Source organism: Lottia gigantea (assembly GCF_000327385.1).
Source record: "Lottia gigantea unplaced genomic scaffold LOTGIsca_160, whole genome shotgun sequence".
Classification (NCBI taxonomy): domain Eukaryota; kingdom Metazoa; phylum Mollusca; class Gastropoda; family Lottiidae; genus Lottia; species Lottia gigantea.
In genome coordinates this window covers 217,542-243,915 of record NW_008707966.1, presented here as the reverse complement: position 1 = coordinate 243,915, position 26,374 = coordinate 217,542, and the positions used below count along the sequence as shown (strand labels likewise).

The following is a 26,374-nucleotide window of genomic DNA, read 5'->3' as shown; positions in this document are numbered from 1 at the left end:
CAGCAAATTACGTCATTTCATAGTTCAAACTGAATGAGCTATAAAATAAATTCACAATAATTATATACTTATAGCAACAGTCAAATACTTTAACCAATAACATAACAATATACTGCATCAACATACTTTAACCAATAACATAACAATATACAGCTTCAAACACTTTAAACATTAACATAACAATATACAGCATCAAACACTTTAACCATAACATAACAATATACAGCCTCGAACACTTTAACCATAACATAACAATATACTGCATCAAATACTTTAACCAATAACATAACAATATACAGCATCAAACACTTTAACCATAACATAACAATATACTGCCTCAAACACTTTAACCATAACATAACAATATACAGCATCAAATACTTTAACCAATAACATAACAATATACAGCATCAAATACTTTAACCAATAACATAACAATATACAGCCTCAAACACTTTAAAACATTAACATAACAATATACAGCATCAAATACTTTAACCATAACATAACAATATACAGCCTCAAACACTTTAAAACATTAACATAACAATATACAGCATCAAACACTTTAACCATAACATAACAATATACAGCCTCAAACACTTTAACCATAACATAACAATAAACTACATCAAACACTTTAACCATAACATAACAATATACTGCATCAAACACTTTAAAACATTAACATAACCATATACAGCATCAAACACTTTAACCATAACATAACAATATACAGCATCAAACACTTTAAAACATTAACATAACCATATACAGCATCAAACACTTTAACCATAACATAACAATATACAGCATCAAACACTTTAAACATTAACATAACAATATACAGCATCAAATACTTTAAAACATTAACATAACAATATACAGCCTCAAACACTTTAAACATTAACATAACAATATACAGCATCAAACACTTTAAACATTAACATAACAATATACAGCATCAAACACTTTAACCATAACATAACAATATACAGCATCAAACACTTTAACCATAACTTAATCTCCAACCACATTATTATTGAGAATCAATTAATTTCAATCATTTTGTCTTAAGGCTACTCACAGTAATAATATCGCTATAATCTTCCATCAATGATTATGCCCAGCCATAATATCTCAGACAAATCTATTTCTCTCCAAAAATACTTCAGATATGGTTTGCGGGAAGATCAGATAGGGGTTGAAAGCCAACACCATGTCCACCCCCAAAATCAGTGGCTGTGGCATCATAAGAGCAGCAAATAAGACTTGATATAACATACAATGATGATGAACTATTCTGTAACAATTCCTGAAGTTGGGATTTTACACAAAATGAAACTTATCCATTGCAAGAAAGCTTGCTAGGCATGGTAATATACCCCCACTGGCAGCTTTGATTTTATACACAAATATTTAGCAGAGATATTACAGTATGAAATATTCAATCTTTAGTCTAACACTTCTTTTGAATTTTTTTGCATGATAGTTAACAATATGACAAGTTTTGCTTTCATCAGGGGAAGAAGTAAAAAAATGAGTATCAATTGTCAACAAAAATTGGTCAGTCACTGAAGTAAAGACAAATTTATTGCGCGCACTTATTATATATTTCCGCAAATGAATACATCATCATTCCACATGAGGTATATGTTCACTAATACAAATTCTTTAATGCAAGGCTATCTAATGTAAAGTATGTAATTCAAAGTGTTAAATACTAGCTGCATTCGTGCAGCATTTAATTGGACTTTCGAGTTAAAATATACAATTTGCATTTTTACACATCAATATTGATACCAAGCAGGGACAGCCTTATTTCTGGGGTACAACATTTACAATTTAAGTTTACATAGACCAAACCTCTTGCCTTTGATCTTTCCTGGTTTACCCTACTGAAATAATGGAGAAAGATGACTTATTGAAGATCACCAGAATTTCACATGCAGACCGAGATTAAATCCCATAACCACCTTCTGCTCAACATAACCAAGCAAATAATATCATTTCAACACTCAACACAATAAATTGTTGATTAAATGAAGGTATATAGACACAGCTTTATGGAACAACAATCACAATTGCTTAATGCCATTCAAAAAATCATTGAATGAAGTTTGAAATAAGTCCAACATAAGAATCCAGACTTAACATACGTAGGGTATAGACTATGCTTTTTAAATAACTATCTTAAACAGAACTTCTATAGAAGTTGATAATGTTCCTTTAAGTGTGTGTTATCAAAATAATTTGTCTAGTTTGTCTAGCAATAAAGAAGACATTGATAATAAGACTAGTATTTCCAGTGGATGATCAATCTAACTGATCTACTACCATTCTTTCTAACTCTATCACAAATAGATTAACTGATTTATTACATCATTGCGTTTTTTATTCTATTAATATCCTTACTCAAGTCTCTAAGCTTGTCATGACTAAATCATGGCTTCATTTCCTTTTGTTCACCTCCATCAATATATTCAAGGTTATCAAGTTAACATCTAATTAATATTCAATTCCAACTAAAAATTTGGCTAATCCTACATGAATATTCTAAATAAAGAGAAAGCAGAGTTTACTTCAAACAAAATGAAATAAATGGAGTTTACATTACTGAAGCAGATTGGGGTAATTAAGAAAGGCAGTATCAACTATCATAAAGTGTGCAATGAGGGTACTTTTGCCACGGAAGTAGAATAGGTCTACTATTTTACAATTTACAAGACTAGCCTCATCGATCTGCATCAAATCGGGTTGAAAAATTTGAAATCTGATTCGCGTTTGGGCGAGATATAATTTTATCTAATATCAGAACAGAACAGAAGGAAATACCTAGCAGTTTCAGACTGATAATTCTATTTTCTTAATGAATTATTTGTTCAATCCTAGGCCTGTATATTTGGGAGAATCAAACCCTCCCTTTAACGAAATCTAACTCACTGAGCAACCATGGTTCCCTAAATTTTCAATCATGCCTTAATGACTATATATAATCAAAACCAGAGTTTGGCTTCATTTGCACAAGTTTCAAAATATTCCAGTTCAAACGTTAACCAAATCTTTAAATGGTATATAAGTTTACATGAGCAATTTTGAGTAATATAATAACATACTATACAAATAATCAACTCTTTCCTCTTGTGTCTTCTATATTAAAGGTGCTTATTGTATATAAAGTTTGCCCATTTTTCATTGTTATGGCTATTGATGGGAGACATTGCAAAAAACTTTAACCAGTTTACGCATATCTTTTAATTTCGTTATGCTTTTTGGTAGGTGTTAAAAAAACTACTTTAAGCAAAATAAACTCCTAATTGTAGAGAAATATTTCTCTTACATATTCTAAAGGTTTCAAGTCTTATGTGGCCCAACACCTGCTATAAGTTGCTTAATCAACAATTAGTACATTCCATTTTTAATTAACACTTTTAAAATAAATTTAGTTTGAGGAAGTTAATAGCTAAATATAGATATATTTCAGGAAAAATATGTTTTCGTTTTGATAATAAAAATTTTGCGTTCTGTCCCTTTAAATAGAATAACTGAATTGTACACAGATATAAACTATATTTCCATCATTGTTAATTCATCATTCAAAACTCATAAAGACTCAAAACAGGGTAAAAAAAATATGAAGATAAGCTTCAAGTCTTTTTTTCTCTATTGTCATGTTCTTATAGTGAATATATTTGAAAGTAAACAAAATTTAGACTGAAGTTTCAGACTAACATACAAGTTAAAAATATAACAAGCAGTACTCACCTATATAGTAATTCATCAAAGCTAGTATAGTTGTAGGTTATATCTCTAGGTCTGACTTGTATTGGTATGGGACAGACTGAAGTCCTGGCTTCTATACCGTCCAATATACCAATGAAGAGATACACTGAAAATTCAGAACGAAAATTGCTTGAGTCAATATTTGTTTGAGGGGAGAAAAATCATTACTCGAAGTGGAGTTACTCGTAGGTCCATAGCCCGACTGAAAAAACACACTGGCCGACCGACAATGTTTACTTTTCATCCACTATTCCTTCATGGTATTGATTGCAGCCATACATAGTATTATAGCAGCTTTATATTGTGAATCGACGTGATACTGTCTTGTATATATATATAGGGTGGACCAGAAAAAACGCCAACACTATTTATTTCAAGATTATTCATTATATATCTAAGCTAATCTTTAAATACTTTGACCTCTTCTGAAATTTTGAGTCAAATTAGAGCTAATCAAATATAGTCTATATTTACAGTTACACTGTGAATCAATGTCATACTCTACTATATCAGGTGGTGCAAAAAAAACGCTAACACTCTTCATTTCAAGATAAAAGTATTCAAACTAAAACCAATATTTGGATCTAATTATAATAGAGACATTTTTCCACGAATTACATTGTAATACTAGCAGTTTAAAAACCTCAATGTAAAGAGTAATCATTGTCAATAGTTAAGAAGTTCAACAATTTTCAGAATAAACTGTCCATAAACACTTTTCAAACATAAAACTGCATAATGAAAGATCCTGAAATTAGAAGTGTTTTTTCTGGTTCACCCGATATACACAGCCTATTTCTGGCTTTACTCTGACATCAACCTAATATTCATTCATTGCTAACATCTTGAAATCTCTACATCACCTATATTTTAATTTAACTGGCCTATTGAAATTGTTAACTTGGAACTTGCATGTTGAACTTAAAGGGGCAATAAAATTTATCTTTTATAATGAACTTTTTAGAAACTGTTATAGTTTTACTATGTTGGACTGTTGGTATTGATCATGACTGCCTCTGGCAGATCATTCAATTTGGCACCTTACCCAATGTATACATATTTCTTATATTTCTCTACAATTTTTTTTAGTTCAATTAGAGCATCTAACTTACTTGACCTACTAAAATATCAGACTGTCCCTTAAATACTAAAAACATAGCTCAGTGGCTCCATCTATTTCTATTGTATTCTAGTCGGACCAGACAATGGGGAAACAAGTACTTTTAACTCAACTCAATGATTGTTCATTTAATTACATTCTTTTATTTGAAATTAATTCTATACAATTGATTTTAATTTTCATTGACAAGATTTCTACTACTGGAGCAAAAAAACTGGGTGATATAATGAAATAATTGTTCTAAATTCTACCCCGGTGTATGAATAATTTTGAAATCTTCTGGATTTTAAAAATAGAAACCTGTACAACATCAAAACATATGTCATTTTTGCAATTTTCAAGACTGTATTTATCTAACCTGTGTTAAAACCTAAATCAAAAGACAAAAATAGATTACAATCATACATACCAAATTTGAGTGTAATTAAAGTATAATTATAAGATGTATAGAGTATAGTAATTGGTATATGAAGAGACTGACAAGCTCACTAGTTATTGACTTCCCACCTCCATTGTCAACAATCACTTTATTTACTTCTAATTAATTAGGACACAAAATTGCTATCTTCTAATGGTAAATAACTCTAACTTAAAGGTAGACACGACTAGACTTTATTAATGTCTGCCTCTCCAATTAGAAGGGAGACTGGGTTGAAATATCCAAAGGTAATATCTAGCTCTATACTGAGATTAAACCCTGGACCCTCAGGTTAACAGGCACATGTCTAATTTATTGAGTCAACACCATTTAAATTGGTCAGTTATTGAATTTCAAGAACAAAATGAAAAATAACAAAATAATATAAGATAAGAGTTCTTCCATGAAGAATGAATGAATACTTAAGATGAATGAATGAATTGATTTCTCCATCCTACTTTTCCATAGTAAACGTCATACAGTGTGCAATGAGAGAAATATTGCCAGGACAGCAGCATTTACCTACTCTATTTCAATTTCAAACTAACTTTGGCCCTTTAACTTGTAGCACATGAATGAATGATTAATTAGATGAATGAATGAATGAATGAACTGATCAATTGGATGAACGAATGAATGAATACACTAACCAATCCTACCTCTATTTTGATCTGTGGTATTGCCAGCTGGTAGTTTAAAGTTTATTTCATGGCTCAATCCTCTGTACAACAACTTTTTCATATCCTCTTTATATAGATTATAACTAACTTCAAACTTGAGAGGCATGTGCTGAAAAACATGAAAACAATCAAAGAGATTTCACACAGACTTATTCAATACCTTTTACAGCTGGGTGGACTTGAATAAAGAGGAATGCTGATATTAAAGTAATTGTAAAGATGTTTTCAAACTATTTATGTGTATCAGGAACACTGATAGCATTGATTTGCACCATTCTGATTTTTAGTCAGACATCTATGGGTCTTACAATTCCATGAAAACTAAGCATTTTATGATATGACTATTCCAAATGTCTTTGGATATTATGATAAACTTCTGCAAGATGATGTCATAAACAGTCAGATGTCTGATTGAAAATTAGAATGGTGCGAATCATTGCAATCAGTGTCCCTTTTATACCTGTTTTTTTGACTTTTTTCTTTTTTTGTGATATGGATATGTTTATATAGATTTTCTTCTAGTGATCAAACAAAGTAGTGTTTTACCTCATCTTTCCATTCACGGCAGAATACTTTAAAATTTGTTTCTAACTCAACCCCATCATACCTAGATGACACCTCGCACAAACCCTTCTGTGGACTTTTATTAACTATGAAGTACATCATAGCAACACCAGTTATATTATCTGAAACAAAATAGAAAAGATAATCAAATGAACAGGATGCATCAAGCTAATGCTACAGAAACACAAACAGTTTATCACTGAAACGAATTATCTCGTTGCCAACAGGATTTTTAACATCATAGATATTTGTTGAAAATTTGGGTAGCTGATTCGCAAGTGTCATCTTTCAATCAAATTCATTTTCACTTCAATTGCATGAACATCACGTGATAAACAACATAGTGAAAAATGACCAACTGGAGATGGTTTATGTGCCAGCAGCATAAAACAAATTTGAATGTAAGTCTTAATCTTTGGTCCATATTGTTCTCCTATCAAGTTTCACATAACATAAGAAACATGTTTCCCTTTAATTTGGTGGATTAATTTAGCACTTTCCAACCCTACCCTTTCATACAAATCTTAAATACCTGAATAACCATATTTTAAAACAGATAGGTCAATGTAAATAACAGATTTTTCAAGTCCAAGGTTTAACAAAATGTCAAAATTCTTTCTGTCTTGTTCAAAGGTTATTAAAGAAAACGATTAAACTTGTAATTTATTTTAACAAACATTCAATAATTTATTTTATTCTGAATGTACTTCAATAGAAAACTCTATAGCTCAAGTCTTGTTTTGAGTTTTAATTTCCTTTTGGTTGGACATGAGTCCCTCGAGAGCTATTCAATGGGTCTAATCTTTCCATGTTCAAGCCAATGTCGATTGAAAGCAATGAGTGTAATGGTCCCACTACATGCTACATGAAAGTTGGATGCCGCCTGAACATTAAAGTGATTGTGAAGAGCTTTTCTAGCTTTTCTTTATATGAATCTGGGTCTGAATTTATATCATTCTAATTTTCCATCAGCTGTTTGTGGTTCCTGGATATTATTGTTAAGAGGTTTTTTAATTTTTCTTTGTAGTAGTATTAGTGATTAGGGTGATTGAAAGTAACAAGTTACTTTTAAACCGGACACTGGCAAGAGAGGAATTTGCAAGAACCACTGACACCTGACTAAAAATTGGAATGGTAGAAATGGATGCTGTCAGTTTCCTTGAACCACATACAAATTTACAATCATTTCATGGCAAAATATACTGAATTAGTAAACACTTTAGACATCTTTTGTCATCGCAATAATGAAGGTTTTGACAGAAATCCATGTCTGTCTGAAAATTTGAATGGTGCAAATAGACGCTGTACATAGAAAGGTAAGTAATAACAAATTTAGGCATTTAGGCATCCCAGAAATACTTGAAGGTTGTGTTGGTATTCGTAGTTTAAGATGACAAAATAGAGATATTTCTCTGATGTTTGATGCTGGTTGTATAGACAAGCAGACGGATACAGCATCTCTAACTCCCAGATGTAAGCTAGATCAATTTCAAAGTAATATCCCAGAGTACCTAATCAACTTAATGGCTTTCTCAAACAAATAGAAAAACACACTTCACATACTGAGCAAGGTCTTTGTCGTTCATAACGGCATGTTTTCTACCCTTCTTTCGTGCTAGCTGAGCATGTTCACTCTTGAATTCCACCCTTTTTAATCTGATAAAGCTTACTTGTGAACAAATATAATTCTATTATTACTAATATTTTTTCCAACGATGAAATTGATATTCCATTTGCTTGGAATCATTTCTGTCAACAGAGGCCAAAGATGCTATTGTCCATAGTCAAATATGGTAACATGAAAGTATTGGAATCTTCATTGTTCTCATCAAAGTATCTGATTCTCAAACATGATTCTGAATTCATTACTGAAGAAATTTCATTACTGAAATGAATCTAAAAATATCTTCAAACAACCTCTCTCGCTTTTTCATAATTTCTTGACTTCTCTATAGAAAATTTATAAAATCATTTTGATTTGCAATCATTTATCAAATTAGTTCATATCTATTAATTTTTTGATAAAAACATGTATTTTGTCAGATAATTTTTAGCCATTAATTTGTTTGATTCAATGGGAAGTAATTGAATATTTACTTGATAACCAAAACATAAATCATTGGCCAGTATAAAAGAAAATACTTCTGTCTATTTGAAAATTAAACACTTTTCATTTTATTTCATAACATTCATCATAAACTGAATTCTGAAGATTTATTGATTCGTCTTTTCGCCTTTGGAAGAAAAACTTTTAATCTTTAATTTTATTTTCAATTCATCAATATATCAGACCAAAAATTATATCTTTAAAATTCTATTTCAATTTTCAGTCTGGACGTTTGAATGAAGCAAAAATTTCACTCTTTCTGTAGCTCACATTTAGCTTAAATGGATTGTAAAGAGGTTTTCTAAACATTTTGTTAGTATGGGAGACACTGACAGCATCTATTTGAACAATTCCAGTTTAAAAGAAAACTGTTTAAAAATAATAAGTCTTAAGAATATGGAACAATAGGTTTAAATCAACTTTTCTTGACTCTTTAGTAAATAAATATGATTGTATGTGTTAATGATGAATAGTATCCACTGTTACACTGTTGACTGAGAAACCCACTTACTTAATGTTTACATTTATTATCTTGTGAAGATTTCAAGTGCTTGTTAGGTGTAAACAGAGATTATGGAACATTAAGACTAAATTACTCTTTCCTTTTATTATGTAAGATTTTGTAGTGTCCACAAATATCCTGTTCTCAATTAGAAGTATAGATTTAGTCCTCAAGTGTCTCTGATCAATGATCACACTAACTGTAATTTCAACCAGTACATTACAACTGTCAAAGAAAGAAACAACATGACCTTTTGCCTTTCAGTATATTGAATCTTACAGGACAACATCATTCACTTTGACAAACAAATTTATTAGTCTTAATGGGCAATTCGATCTTTTTGTAGGTCAAACAATTTTTTGCTCAAATTTATGACAACTATCCCCCAATTCTAGAGAAATACATCATTTAATTTATCTGAAGTTTTAACTAAGAGTATCTTGTCATTAATTTTAGAATGCCAATACTAGTTAAAAGAATTACATAAAAATTTCAACATAGCTATTGGTTTTAACTAAAAAATATCAAGCAATTATAAGACCACACACCAAAACTACATCAAACTGTTTTATTAACAATTAGTAAGCTCTGTTTTTAAGGCATAGAAGTAAATAACATAATTTTCAATGTTTTTAACAATAATAATTGTGCATACTACCCCATTAAGTTAAAGATCTCTGTACAGTTGGAAATTGGTATTGGAATTTACCTCATTGTACACTAAATACAATTGCCTGTGTTCATTAGCCCAATCAGATTTCATTTTATTCTTTGATCTCCACATCACTAATTCAATCTCCATCAGTTGAAGAGTTATTGCACAGTTGAGATGAAAGTGGCAAATGAAACTAAGTCCCAAGTAATTCTAAGTTAAATAATAGTCCATCAAAGTATTAACTATAATGAATCAGTCATTTTACTGCTTTAACCAAATCATCAGTTACACTCGTTCATCAAATAGACATTTTTTATCTATGTTTAATTTAGACATTTCTTTCTCTTTTTCATACAAAATATTCTACTCACACAGGAGTTAATGAAAATAAGGTAATAAAATTATAATTGGTAAACCAATAGTCTCAATATAATATTAACTGTTTATGTAATAGTTAAAATTATCCCCTAGAGACTCTAAAGTCCCCTTTTCAATGTGTACTATTTCCTAATTTTTTCTGAGGTTATCCGTAATATAGCCAGACAGCATAAAACAACTAAAACTGAGATTGTCAAGAAAATTACACAAGACTATAAAGATGCCCATATACGACCCCCACCCCACTCCTGACAGATAATATCAAGCTTCAGATATGTTATATTAGAATCAATATTATACATGATTTACCTCATATTTAATATTGATATTCATGAAAATGAATAGATATCAAAAATTACATCTAAAACCCACGAAATACACAGATCAATTTATTACTGTTTATTAAGAAACACATACTAAATATGATCTAAATAAGTTACTTCATCCCCAATCTTCAAGTCAATTACAATTTTATCTTTCCCTTTTCTTCCCATATTTTCTGTCTCCATTTGAATCCAACAGGCTTTCCTCTGCAGTTGCATTCTAATCATGTCATTTTCAACCAATCAAAGCATGTCATGTAGGACCCATTTCTTGATATCTATGATGAATTGTGGGATAGCAATGTCCAGTATGACAGAGTAGCAAAATATCAGTTATGCCACATCCACGCCAATGTTTTGTTTATATTTACAGACAATTGGAATGTATAATTATATTCAAAATTTCAAGCTTTGCTGTAAAAGCCAAAAAAAATGTTTTATATCTTCTTATTTTTTAACCCAGTGACACCGTGTCCGTGATGCAGGTCGGAGGGGCAAACCTGGAAAAAGCATCATGTTGTTTGAATAAGACAGTAAACAGATGTCCCATTTGCAACAGACTGTGCTACAGATAATTTCCCTCATTGCACACTGCTTGGCATTGTCCACCAATTCTTAACAGGTTCAGAAAAGTAGGACATAAAAAACAATTTAATTAAAACTATATTATTGTCCTGTTATCGGAAGTTTTGGCTTACTGCCTTCTTCAGAAACACCCAAAATAGATCTCCATCACATCTTATTCCATTATTTTACTAACTATTTAAAGTTTAGAATACTAATTTCATTTCTATCCATTTGGATTTTTTTCTGTCTACCTAAAGGTACATAAATTCATATAACAATGATTCTTCCTCTAAATATAGCATAAAAAGGTGTGGAACAGATAAAAGTCTGTGGTAAACATCAAAACGTGTCAAACAATAGTTTCACTGCAATATACTGAATAATATCTCATTGTTTGAGGGCACAGAACAAACTTCCTAATAGCTATTTGCGCAAATAATGAAAAGAATCAAATTTCATCATATGTATCAGATCTTTAATGGTATTTTCAGTGTAAAAGGGGTTTGGCTTGAACTCACACCTAAATGATTTAAAGTATCACAGTGATTCCTTAAAAAGAAAAAACATCTCTCTAGAGAGATGAAGTAATGTGTCCAGGGTAGGATTGTAAACCTCTCGAGAGATGAGGTAATGTGTCCTGGGTAGGATTGTAAACCTCTCGAGAGATGAGGTAATGTGTCCAGGGTAGGATTGTAAACCTCTAGGTAGATGAGGTAATGTGTCCAGGGTAGGATTGTAAACCTCTCGAGAGATGAGGTAATGTGTCCTGGGTAGGATTGTAAACCTCTAGCTAGATGAGGTAATGTGTCCAGGGTAGGATTGTAAACCTCTAGGTAGATGAGGTTATGTGTCCAGGGTAGGATTGTAAACCTCTAGAGAAATGAGGTAAGGTGTCAAAGATAAGATTGTAAACCTCTAGAGAGATGAGGTAATGTGTCCAGGGTAGGATTGTAAACCTCTAGAGAAATGAGGTAAGGTGTCAAAGGTAAGATTGTAAACCTCTAGAGAGATGAGGTAATGTGTCCAGGGTAGGATTGTAAACCTCTAGGTAGATGAGGTAATGTGTCCAGGGTAGGATTGTAAACCTCTAGAGAGATGAGGTAAGGTGTCCAAGGTAGGATTGTAAACCTCAAAGTAGATGAGGTAAGGTGTCCAAGGTAAGATTGTAAACCTCTAGGTAGATGAGGTAATGTGTCCAGGGTAAGGTTGTAAACCTCTAGGTAGATGAGGTAATGTGTCCAGGGTAAGGTTGTAAACCTATAGGTAGATGAGGTAATGTGTCCAGGGTAGGATTGTAAACCTCTAGGTAGATGAGGTAATGTGTCCAGGGTAAGGTTGTAAACCTCTAGGTAGATGAGGTAATGTGTCCAGGGTAAGGTTGTAAACCTATAGGTAGATGAGGTAATGTGTCCAGGGTAGGATTGTAAACCTCTAGGTAGTTGAGAAAATGTGTCCAGGGTAGGATTGTAAACCTCTAGGTCGATGAGGTAATGTGTCCAGGGTAGGATTGCAAACCTCTGGAGAGATGAGGTAAGGTGACTGTAAATCTCTAGAGAGATGAGGTAATGTGTCCAAGGTAAGATTATAAACCTCTTGAGAGATGAGGTAATGTGTCTAGTGCTGGATTATTCATACAATAGAAAACAAAAAAAGTAAACGTGTAAACGAATTTTCAATTTTTCGAAGACAAAGAAAGGGGGCTCTATTATCACAATTATTCAGTATATAAGCAAGATAGAATAATGTTGTTCAATAATACCATATGATACTGTTGACTTTACACTTGTCTTATTAAAAACACTTGTTTTATTCAGGATCAATACTGAGATATTTAAATACTTATATTCACATATAGATTTTTTTATCATATACTCGACTAAATATGTTAATATTCAGAAGATTTATTCTGAAAACTTATAGAGATAAAATCCTGGTTTCAAGAAAAACAGCTATCTGATTGGGCAATAAAAGTAAATCTATTATTCCATTTTCTTAATGAAGTATTTGTTCAATCCTAGGCCTGTATATTGAATTGATAACACCAAAATCAGTGATAATATTGCTAATCACTAACATTTCTATTTCTGAATTGTGACTAAGTCTGTACATGTGGAAAAAGTAAAACAATCCCTTCTTCAAAATATAATAATAGGATAATCTATTAATAGTCACTTTGGAAAGATTTCTTCAAAATGCTAATTGGTAAGACATCACAATAATGTGACATAATACAATTACTGCATGGGTGAGAGTAAAGACTACACAAGGTTCTACCCACTTTTGGAGCGTATGGTCTCTTGAATAAGTCATCTTTCCTCACTATTCCAGTCAACCCAGCTAAAAAATGGGAGACATCAATGCCAAGAAGTTTTGTCAAGGACCAGCTTGTAGAATCTAACTTTTTATCCTTGTAAAGAATGGTTATTTTTTTCTTTCTTTTCTTGGTTTCAATTAAATATAATTATAGTTGTGTTTTAAAGGGATTAAGATTTTCATGTATATCTGAGACATTAATAGCAGTGATTTGTACCATTAAAATGTCCGCAGGTCTTGCAATTCTAATAAAATCATTTTATGATCTGTCACTGGTGCTTCCATGTTATTTACAACTTTTGCATTAGTGATGTCAAATAATGTTAAGCATTTTTATAATTAAACTAACCACAGATATCTGAAGGAAAGTGGGAAAGATGTAAATAGAAGCAATAAATGGCGCATCTGTCCCTTTAACTAAAATAATGTTATATTTTGATACAATTAGTTATAAGGTAGGTTCTATGGATGTCACCATAAGATCAAATATTTTGATGGCATGAATATGCTAATAAAAACAAACCTGACACTATCCAAACTTCACTGTTTTTAGTCAACAAAAAATTGAACTACAAAATGTGATTTTTCTTGAATAAATTGTGAGTATATGAGTGAAAATTGCTGACTTGAGAAAATGTCTATGTGTAAGACCTAAATGATATGGATTTTGTAATCAGTATGTGACAGGTTTTAAAACTATTGAAACGATTGAATTGAAGTTCATATTTCAATAGCCAGACATTCATATCCGTTTTCCATGTTTCTGTATGTGTTGAGTTTACAATCTCTAATTAGTTGTTATGATTGTCAGACAACACTGACCTATATCTATTTATAGTAACTGTTAAAGGAGCTATGTGCTAAATTCCATTATTAAAAAATATAATAAATTAAAGATTTCTAGAATATTTTATGTATTAATTTCAATGTATCAACCTTATCTTGTTATAAAAGGGATGATAAAAAGTCATCATATCGAATACAGGTTTTGACATGGTCTTATTAACTTGTATTAAACTTCCTTTTATGAGCGTGAAAATGAGATTGGTGCTAATTGAATCTGACCAATCAGTAGAATGGAAATGAGATCATGTAAACAAAATTCAACATCAAGAACACATTCTTTTATTTTAATGTGAAAGTTTTGATTGTATCTTTTCTCTCAGCTTCAATCCTTCACAGAAAATCTTACTCAATTCTGTACCGTCCATATTAGGCCTAAACAAAATATATAATGACACGCTGCTTTCTTTTTGTTTGCATTCACAGAGAATCATAAGGAGGTATTTGTTTTGATTGGCTTAAAAAAGTATGCTAATTTTTAAATAAAAAGTTTAAACTGGTTTTGGTTCTGGGCACCATAACAATAACATTTACTGATATCAGTAAATATCAAAATAGCTTGGCGAGGTAACATACGCCCACTGGCAGCTGTCAGAAATGATAAAACAGTCTTTAGTGACTAAAGTACGAATTTTCTCATATTGAAGAAATTTTTATTAGATTGAATTAAATGATATCTATATTTACTGTCAGTTATTTTATGTTTAGTAATTCAAGATCTCATCAATATAAATGATCAAACCAAATTTCATTAAAATCAGTTGAAAACTGTAGTCTCCATTGTGTTCACAAGCAAATTTTGACGCATTTTTCCTAAGTCAAGGGCAATAACTAAAAAAATGTTCATCGAAAGATCGTCAACTTCGAACTTGACTAAGATCTCATTAATATATAGGCATATATTATTAGGGGTGGGGCAGTACAATTGATTAACAGGCACCACTGAATTAATGCTTTTACATTTAATTTGTTTTTTAGTTTTTATCAAAAAACTGTAGATTAATGTAAATAAAAGGCGAAACTGGTCATGTAAAGTTTGTCACATGATAAAACAGTGTTTATTTCAACATTTATTCTTACTGACCTATATCTGAATAGTTGAAGTATTATTGGCCTCTGTTATATTTACATCATAAATAAGTTTAGTTGTAAAGACATCTCACAGATTGGTGCAGATAAATTCCAATATTCATAAAAAGTTTTCAATAAGCTCTTTACAATCCCTTTAAATGAATTTCAACCAATGAGAATAAATGACCTGTCTTACCTCGACTATGTGCTGTAACCTTGACAACGTAGGTACGACCCTGCATTAATACATCAGCTTTAATGACCAATGACTGTTTATTTAGGCCAGTTTTTGTTTGAGTAGGTAGAAGTCTGACTGTAGTTGAGTCCTGGCTAAACACATGTTTCGTTTCATTTCTTGGTGTCGGCCGTCCCAAAACACGGTCTGTATTTTCAGAGTTAGATGTTCTATGGCCTGGTTTATCTATAATTTACATTACAAATATTCAACATTTTTAAAACTTAGGGTTTGACCATTTGTTAAGCTTTTGCAAACACATTTACACATAGGTCCTGAGTATTTCAGTTAGAATTTTATGTAAACTGAGAAATTGACCACAAATTAATTTAAATATATCAAAAACAAATAAATCCTTTGCTGAAAACAAATTCTCTCCAAATAAACCATGCCGTTGCCAAGCCAGATACAATCTCTTACCCACAGTTGTTACCAAGTCCTTTTATATATATATATATCTAGGGGTGTAACTTCAAAACATTTACAGAACAGTGTTCATATTCAAACTCATTCAACAAGTTGTGAATATAAAGCTACACATAAGATTTGATGAAAATCTGACAACAGTTGTGTTCACAAGGTTGCAGACAGACTGGCAGGGCAACATAAATATATATCAACACACAATTTTAAAAACAATAGATACCACACAAAGTTCGTTGTGGTCAAAAAAATAATCTGCTATAGAAAAAACAAAGTCCAACAGGGACAAACATGCATTAAAATGGGCATATAAAAAAACAAAACCGGAAAGATCAATAACCAATAAAACCCTTTACAGAAATTGTGTCAAAACGTAATTTTAATGACACTGACCTTCAAACTGTCGTCCTAAACCAGGTTGTTCTATCGGGTTGTGAACGTTTGTACCAGTCCCTTAAATATACATAATATTGATAATATCAATTCTGATTTCCATCTGTAAGAATATTTAAATGTTAAGGGTATATGATCAAAAATTTAATTAAGGCAAATTGTGACAATTCTTTATTGTAAGCTCCCTGTTATCCTGAATAAAAAAAGACTGAAGCACACTGAGGTAGGTTTATTGTCCCATCAGAACAACTTGACATGTATTTATGACAGCATCACTGACACAAGGAAACTAGTTGGGGAAAAACAGAAGGTAATATTTCCAAGATTCACAGATCTTCAGAACAAGCATCTCTTACTCAATGCACCTTATTTATAATATAATAATGAAGTTACTTACCGATATTTCTGCCCTGTGAACTACCACTTTCACCAGGAGAACCCTCTCTAGGTATGGTCAAAATATCGTTGGCATCATGATGGCGGGGTAAATTTCTTAATTGGGATCTCACTACAAAATAAACATAACAATCAAATACACTCTTAGTTTAACTAGAATTACAGAAACTTAGAATGGTACAAATCAATGTTCCCTATAACCATAAAATATCTTTTACAATCCTGTGTAACTTGAGGACTAGCCAATCCCTACCCATTTTCAGTTGACTAGTTTTTAAGAAGTTTTACAATAGAGAAAGTCTTATTTTGCATTGGTAGATCACCTCTGAAGAATTGGGTAGGTCAAGAGCTTGAAAATTATAAGCATCTCCTGGTCATCTTTTAAGAGTCATGATAGTCATAGTCAACATTTTTCCAGTAGCAGTTTATATATAATGCATCGATAAACTGAAACAATGTTCAGGTCATTCCTTATAATCAAATCAACTCGAATACGTGTTTAAATATTTATCTAAAATAGCAACAATTTAAGGCAGTAAATTGGCGCAAAAATACATAATTAATAATAGAGATGCCCTAGAGAACAGCCAATCAGCAATAAGTAGGTCACACTAATAGTCTACACTGTCTACTGCCAGAAAGTAGAGCGGCCAAGTTGAAAGATTAATTATTGAAAGACGAGTTCGAAATTAGTCCAGAATTTGTGATATTGATGGAATTTGGAGTGTGCACATTCAAGGAAATTTAGAGTGAGCACATTGGAGGGAATTTTGAAAATACAATTATCATTAAGTGACGTGCCGCTTTCAGCTACGTTGATGTTCGAAGGAACGACATCGACACCATGTAGTGGCCACATCAATTAAACTCGATGATATTACTTAGATATAAACCGAATGCATGTGAAGTGCTGTTATCCAATCAAATTGCGTGTAAACAGAATCGTGATTTAATTATTATTATATAATAATAGTTTTATTTCTATAACCCTTTCAACACTATAGCTATAATAGACCTTATTCATGCGTCGGCCATATTGAATCCAGAACCAGGCTCATAACGCCTCCTTCAATCCTACTAACTCAAAACTAATTATACTAAAAAATCTGAATTGCTTAAACTATTTAATGATACTTTTAGATGAAGTTTACCATCACACATGTCTGAGAAAGACACATTTTCTCACTGTTGATCGGATGTTCTGTGACGTCAAATTGGATATTCATTCATATGATGTTGCTATCTTATCAATGGATGACATAACTTGCATTATCAACCTTGCTTTCAGTGTCTCAAAAACAGGGCACGAATAAGGTCTAATTAAGTGAAATGTACTTAAAGGTCAGTGAAGTTACTGTTAGCCTTCTAACTAACCCCACATAATATCATCCGCTTTAAGTTATATAACTTAGATTTATGACATTTATTCTATTCACTATCAGCGTTCAAAGGATTAATAAAAGGTAGAAAAATTGAAAATAATTACCAGGGAATGGTAAACCTTCGTTCAGCTTGCTACCACGGAATGTTTCTGGTAAAGGTGGTGATCTTTGACCTTCAGTCATTCGACTTTCCACCATTCCACCTCGACCATAACTTCCTAACAAAATAAAAGTTCAGTCAGTAACTTATAAAACTGTATTTTGCCTAGGAGAGATTGCTCATTTGGAATTAACCAAAAGAAGGACTGTAGCACTGTCAGTTAGAGTGTTGGAATCTTTACATGCATCATTTGATAGATTAAGTTGAACAAATGGTTGTCATTGGTTCTAATCATTGTCATCATTCTGATGACCTTGAATCTGTTATCTTTCCTCATTATTCAGATCTATGCAGCTGTAAATAGGTACAAGTAATCAAGGGAAGGTCAATGGCAAGAAGTTTGGTAAATAAACAGCTTGTAGAAAGTGTCTATGTTAATCTAAGATTTGATGAACCTATAATCTATTCAGGTCAACTGTAACAAACTTAGTTATATAATTTAGTGTACAGTGGTTGTTATAGCTTTGTCAATTTTACCTCTGCCACTTTGACCTTCATTCATCATCCAAGGACCAAATATTGGTAAACTTGTTGTTACTGAAAAAAAAAAACAATTGAAATCATTTGACCTTAAAAATAACAATCATTTAGAGTTCAAAACATAACTAATAATAATGACTGCATTGACCTACAGAAATCATTTAGAGTTCAGAACATAACTAATAATAATAACTACATTGACCTACAGAAATCATTTAGAGTTCAGAACATAACTAATAACAATAACTGCATTGACCTACAGAAATCATTTAGAGTTCAGAACATAACTAATAACAATAACTGCATTGACCTACATTTATCATTTAGAGTTCAGAACATAACTAATAACAATAACTGCATTGACCTACATTTATCATTTAGAGTTCAGAACATAACTAATAACAATAACTGCATTGACCTACAGAAATCATTTAGAGTTCAGAACATAACTAATAACAATAACTGTATTGACCTACAGAAATCATTTAGAGTTCAGAACATAACTAATAACAATAACTGCATTGACCTACAGAAATCATTTAGAGTTCAGAACATAACTAATAATAATAACTGCATTGACCTACAAAAATCATTTAGAGTTCAGAACATAACTAATAATTATGTTTCCTCAAATTGACTAACTGCACATGGATACAAACAATCCTGGACACATCAATGTAAATGTTAGTCAAGGAACAGCTGGTTGACTGGATCCCTGTCAATCTTATTTTTACAACACAAATATATCAATCATTTACAGTACAACATAAAAATTTATGACAGCTTACAAATCATTACTAACTCAACAAAGACTTGGGAATTACTTTACCTTTCTCACTAACTCTTTGACTGGTTGTTTCGGGGGGTTCTTTAGTAGTCCCTAGCTTCTGAGACAAAAACTTCAAATCATACGATGATCCATCAGGCTGAACACATTGACCAAAATCATGAACAGCTGATTGGGGTTGCTGTTTACCCACAACTAGCTTCACCTCCCACTTATATCGTGTTTCAGTTGGTACACATCCTGTACAAGATGTTTCAAAAGATACTTGGTTGCTAGGATTAACCAGTTCACCAATACATTGCTTGCAACTAATTTTCAAGCTGAAATTGTATGGAATTTTTTTCAGATTTTCAGTCTGTGATTCTTGCAATTCCTCTAAAGCTAAGTGTTTCATCACATCATCAGGGCAAAATACCTTAGAAACTATTAGCAGCTTTTGTAGTAGTCTTAAAGTTCTTAGTTTTATTGGAACTGCAAGACCCAAAGTCAAAAGAGATATATGAATGGTCCAAATGGTAGCTATAAATGTACTGGCTAATTTGGTTACTCATACTAGAAATGAAATGAAATGAATGGAGTTTACCATCCTACTTTTACATACTAGACTAGAAAACCTTTCAACAATCTACAATTGGTCCATTTAAATATGGAGGCAAAAATATCTTACCTCAAAACTTGATCAATTTTGAGTACTTTGATGACTTGTTCAGTTGAAGCATTTCGACCAGATGACGTTGATACAGTCAGATTGAACAAAAAATCACTTTTATCTTTTCTTAAAAGTTGAATCGGCATGGTAACCACTGCTACGTCTTTTTGAATGTTTGGTGGCCATGTTGAATTTTCAAAACACCATTTATTGGAACTTAGTACCACACAACTCCATTTATAACTGAAACATAGATATGATATTTGAATGGAAATTTGATCGGTGTCAACTGAATAGAAATAACTTCCGAAGACAGACTGTAGCACGGTTGGATAGAGCGTTGGAATGACATCATTTGCTTGGTTACATTTAACAAATGGTCATTGTGGGTTCCAATCTCGGTCTCTGTGTGGTCAGGTGACTTTGAATAATCAATCTTATTATTCCAGTCCAGAGAGTACGAGTAATCCAGATGTTAAACAAAGATGGAAAGGATTCTAAGTTTATTGTTTCTTTTTTTCTATCACACTCACAAGAAATTGTGGATAGAAGTGGTGATTACAATGAGGGGGTAGCAGTAAGAAGTTTTGAGTTTTCACCTTAAATTAGAGTGTTGATCTAGATCTTGACTCAGACTACCATTAAGAATTAGAATATCTTTATGATTAAATCTACGATATTTCCCACCATCAATGGTAACTTTTAATGGTGAAGGTATGACTTCTAATTGGATCTTGCTCATTGAGTAAACTATAGTTCCCTTCATTCTAACCTGTCATTTATAAAATTCAATCATTAGTAAAAAACTAAGTAGTCCTAAAGTCCAACATGTTTCAAGAGCACAAAGGCTCCCTTCCTCAGGGACAGACTCAATGAAATGTCAGTTGAAGTTCAATGAATATAGTCTTGCCAATACTTAACTTATGATTTTATAGTGTTCTAAAAATCTGATTGGTCATTCAATAATCAATTATAATTGACCTTTTTAAATCCAATCAGTCTTTAAAAAATCTTGACTTTATCTTAGTTAAGTTTTGAGAATAAGGTTCCTGGTCTAAATGTGGTTTTATATTCTCAAAGAAAACATTACAAACCTTCAGCTTGACAGTATAGTTTCCATAATGTAAAGTATGAGAGGGTAAAATCAATGAGGAACTTCTAAATACTGGATCATCAGGATATTTAGGAAAGACTGGATGATTAGTTCTAATATCTAGGATCGTCCACGAATATTGAACCACACTAGACAATTCACATTCTTTCACTTGAACCTGGGCTTCAATATACAGAACTTCACATTTTCTAAATGTTAGCTGAAATAGAAAGACATCCAATTAGTACCAATCACAGATAGACTCAAAAGATTACAAAAAGTTTTTTTGATTTTTGAGCGAAAATTATTCTTAGTATAGTATCACTAGGTTCTTTATTCACCATTTACATCAGTGCCTCTTGGAAATTTGGAGGATAGATTAAAGGGATAGATAAATTATCACACTTTCTGATTCAGCTAAGCCTGATTGAGTTGGTTGCATGTATTGAGATTGAACATAAACTTGAGGCCATTTTACCTTGTTAAGACGTCTGCTGGGTTTGACTATACTGACATCTGGTGGATTACAAATTTGATCCAATATAAATACTTGATAGTGAGTTGCCATAGAACTGATGGGGTTGGCTGCTGTTAGTCGGACTGTGTACTCACCAATACTTAAAATGAAAAATAACTGAAATGGAGTTTTTTTATTCCTACTTTTCTGCTCCTGTTTGGAAAAATAAAATGAAATTGAGTTTTTCATCCTATCTATTGCAACTGTTTAGACTATTGAGGACAGACAACACAATACTATTGTCTGATTGTACTGTCTGTTTTGCTGATCTGTCCACTTTTTCATGTAGGATCATATAATAAAGATCAAAGCAACAACTTACTGTTTATATGTGTGGTTCACATTAACTTGTCCAACAACAAATTTATGGTGGCCATCACCAAAATCCCAGGTGAAATTCAAATAATCACCATCCCAAAATTTGGCTTGAAACTCGACTGGTTTTCCAACAAGTTTATTTTTGACAGCCATGATTGACAGGTCTACTAGTTGAGCTACAGAATGCACATTAACTGGTTTAGATATAGCTTTACTTAGACAATTGGTTGCTGTCACAGTTAGCATATGTCTAAAATAAATAAAGAGAGAAATAATAATGTTCCCAAAAAAACTAGAACTGTGAACAGCACAGATTGTGGCTATGTGAGAATTTGTCCCTTTTTGAAACTATCTTCAGTTCAGTGTTCTGAAATTTTATCAACACTCAAATGTAACACTCAAATGTAACCTCAAATGTAACACTCAAATGTAACACTCAAATGCAACACTCAAATGCAACCTCAAATGTAACATCAAATGTAACCTCAAATGTAACACTCAAATGTAACACTCAAATGTAACACTCAAATGTAACACTCAAATGTAAGCTCAAATGTAACACTCAAATGTAACCTCAAATGTAACCTCAAATGTAACACTCAAATGTAACACTCAAATGTAACACTTAAAAAGGGAGTCAACTAATTGTAACAATAAGGAGTTTCTCCTAGTTTGGTGTTGTGCATTACAACATCTTGATATTGTTAGCTGAACATTCCAAATATTTCTCCAAAATATGCATCTTGTAATGCCAGTCAATCTATTATTTTATGACATAACTATAACAATAGTCTTTAAATATCATTAGCGACTTTTGTGATATTGAATTCATAAAACTCTTAGCAATAGCAAGTTATATTTAAAACAGTCTTACTTTCCAGATGGTAGAGCAAATGTATTGAAAGAGTCTTTAGTAATTTCAGAGCCTCTAGGTAGAGTACTATTAGAATCCCACTCATAATATTGTACAATACCATCTATGTTAGGTCTTGCCGTCACATTATAGGTGTATCTTTGTCCAGCTATAATAACTACACTTGGTATTTTTAATGTGGCTCCTAAAAAAGCAAATTACATATAAAAATTCTGTTATCTGTCGATGGAGACTCTGAGGAGGAGCTGTAGAACAGTCAGATTGAGCATTTTTTGTTACCTCAAAAAGGAGTCCAACTGTTTACGCACAATACAGACTGTGACAAAAAAAAATATATGGAATTTTCATTAGATGTTCTCCAGACAATATTGATAGTCAACCATTTTCTAATTGATTGTCATTGGTTGAAAGATGGCGAACCATACAACAAAGTCCTGTAAATCTCACAATATAAGTGTTCAAAGTATTGTTAGATTTTACCCCAGATTTACTGGTGAGTATTATATTCACAATTATAAAGTATGAAAGAAATCTATTTACCATGTATTTCATCAACAACAGTTATCTCCCTTGGTAAATGAACTCTGTCTACTCTGTTATAAACTATTACTTCTAGAAATTTGGTGCCAGTAGTTTGGTATTGGTGTGTCACTGATTTACCTACAATTCAGCCAATCAGATCATGATCATTTTTGTGGAAACAGTATGTAATTTGTTTAGTTTTATAACAGTATAAACTTCTATAATGATCAGAATAATTGTGTAAGTAAGGTATGATATAGAATAGAATATTATATCCTAATTGTATTAATAAACCTACACAGTTTCTTGTCCCGTCCTAACTGAACAAGATGCTTTTTCTGGTCTGACATGGGGAAACCAGGTTAAAATTGAAATGCTGTAATTGAACCCTAAAACTTCAAGCTAAAGAGCATCCTTCTACCTCACTGAGTCACTACAGATCACTATCAAAATGTTCAGATCTCATACAAATAAATTAACTTTGACCTCACCATGGTCTATAAATTCTGTTTCGTCTCCCATTTTCCAATTTATGGTAATATTGGTTCCCATGGCAACCTCAAGAGTCAAGTGCAGGTCTTGTCTAGGTAGAATACACAAGCTTCCAAACAATTCTATTCCATCAGGAGGTACCTGGACATAGAATGGTTTGTCTAGTGACACTGTCAGGTTACCCAAAGGATTCTGGACTATCAGTTTGACTTGATAGACTCCCTCTGAAAAGCATTATAATATAATGTTAATAAAATAAAATGAAATGGAGTTTTACATCCTTCTTTTCTTCCTGACTTGGAAATTTTATCAGCTGAGATAAGTGGAACCATTGCTGTATTGATACAAAGCCGAATTCATCAAGTGATGGATTGTTCACACACCAACAGGGAACGTGAGCTGGGTTTAGACCAGCGTGAAACATGTGAAATAAAATTTTAATTATATTTTTGGCATAACTACAATATATTTCTGGTTATGAAGTAAATAAGGAAGACATATTTTCTTTATTTTGGTCTATAGTTTTCATCATTTCAAGCATCTAACTTTCTCAAATTTCTAAAAAATCAGGCTTCCTCTTCAAAACTATATTATATTCACAATAAACAAAAACTCACCATTTTGGTATCTGTGTTTTGCTGTAATCAGTTGCATCATGGGATCAGAAATAAATTCCACATATTTAGTCTCTGTTCCACCATCACCAAATTCAAATGCAAACATCATGTGAGAACCTTTCTCTACCCTACATAACATAACATTTAAACATAGCAGTATAAAGTAGCGCAGGATGGAAGAAAGAAAGGAACAAGCACTGTAATACAATGAGGACTGGCTGTAGCACAGTTTATCAAAACCTTGGAATCTTTACATGACATCTTCTGAAAAGTTACATCAAACAAATGGTGGTCATATGTTCTAATCAGGTCAGCGTGTGAAAGTCAGGTGACCTTCAATAAACAATTATTTCTCATAATTCCAGTCGACCCAGCGGTAAATTGGTACAGATAATCCAGGAAAGATAATTGCTTGCTAAGAGGTTTGGCCATGGACAAGCTGATTGAAAGGGTATTTTTCTTTGTCAAAGATAGCTTGCTAGGCAAGGTAACATACGCCCACTATCAGCTGTCAAAAATCATAACAAAGTCTGTAGTGGTTTAATATTTAAAACCAATCATCCTATTTTTACTAATTTCAAGCTTTACAGAGATCTCATACCAAGTTTCATCAAGATCGTATAAAAAATGTAGTCTCTATCAGGCCTACAAGCCAAATTAGACGCATTGAATTAATTCAAGGGCAATAACCCCAAAACCGTTCCCCAGATTGTTACCAATTTCAACTTGACTGAGATCTTGTCCATATATACAAGCATACCAAGTTAAATCGAGATCAGATAAAAACTGCACCCTGTATCATGACTACATGCCAAATTTGTAGGGTTTTTACAAAATCAACGACAATAACTTTGGTATATTTTATTTCATCTTATATATATTTTATTTTTTTTGTATATATTGTATATGTTAGGATTTTGACATTTGTTTCTCGTGCATATAACAAACTTTCTTCAAAAAATTTTGCATTAATCTTTTAATCTAACAAAGTAAATTTAATTGCCATTATTTATGTTTTTCTTTCATGTAAATTATACTCCGAGATAATCCATCCATTTAAATTACTACTCGGGTATAATCAAAATTCAAAGTTACTTCTAATCAATTTACAATTCACTAATCCCGCTTATTTTATCAAATATTTCTCATGTTTATTTATTTTATATTTTTGTATTCTTGATTTCTGATTATTTATGTTTTTCATTTATGTAAATTGTACTCTGAGATAATCTAATCCTCCTGAATTATTACTCAGATATAATCAAAATCTAATCCAATATTTCTATAATCCTCAATTGATCAAAGATATGACTCAACTAATTAAGAAATCAAAAATAATCCTAATCCTCAACTGATCAAAGATATGACATGATTCACTCAATAATTTTTAGAAAATCAAAAACCTGTATTAACTGACTACTATATAAATCGCAAATTAAATCTCATTTCATAACCATTCCTCGACACTTGAAAAAGGATAATATTTCGAAAACCGGTTCGTGTCAATTGCGTAAGTTTTTGTTTTACTTGTTATAATTTTTCACATCATTGTTAGCGTTATTTATCACCTAAATATATATTTTTTTGCATTTTTCATCTTGCTTTATATATCCCCAAACCCAGTTTGACTTATTTGCATAATTTGATCCCAACATTTTCACGCTAGCATATACAGTTTCCTCCTGTTACATCCGCTGTACATTCCCTTCTAA

The 26,374-nt window shown here is 31.9% G+C and overlaps 1 protein-coding gene across 1 annotated transcript in view; it reads right to left on the bottom strand.

The window, feature by feature from the left end:
* Positions 1-26,374, bottom strand: part of LOTGIDRAFT_173469 (hypothetical protein) — a gene marked incomplete at both ends in the record, with an annotated part of 40,475 nt that overhangs the window by 13,098 nt on the left and 1,003 nt on the right. Inside the window, 18 exons of the mRNA XM_009051203.1 lie at positions 3,766-3,889; positions 5,981-6,110; positions 6,548-6,687; positions 15,521-15,745; positions 16,376-16,435; positions 16,773-16,883; positions 18,258-18,371; positions 18,791-18,850; positions 19,623-19,900; positions 20,248-20,472; positions 20,829-21,001; positions 21,324-21,542; positions 21,801-21,939; positions 22,162-22,407; positions 23,032-23,215; positions 23,572-23,691; positions 24,045-24,269; positions 24,663-24,785. Coding sequence (XP_009049451.1) covers positions 3,766-3,889; positions 5,981-6,110; positions 6,548-6,687; positions 15,521-15,745; positions 16,376-16,435; positions 16,773-16,883; positions 18,258-18,371; positions 18,791-18,850; positions 19,623-19,900; positions 20,248-20,472; positions 20,829-21,001; positions 21,324-21,542; positions 21,801-21,939; positions 22,162-22,407; positions 23,032-23,215; positions 23,572-23,691; positions 24,045-24,269; positions 24,663-24,785 — 2,896 coding nt within the window. The remainder of the gene's footprint in view (positions 1-3,765; positions 3,890-5,980; positions 6,111-6,547; positions 6,688-15,520; positions 15,746-16,375; positions 16,436-16,772; positions 16,884-18,257; positions 18,372-18,790; positions 18,851-19,622; positions 19,901-20,247; positions 20,473-20,828; positions 21,002-21,323; positions 21,543-21,800; positions 21,940-22,161; positions 22,408-23,031; positions 23,216-23,571; positions 23,692-24,044; positions 24,270-24,662; positions 24,786-26,374) is intronic.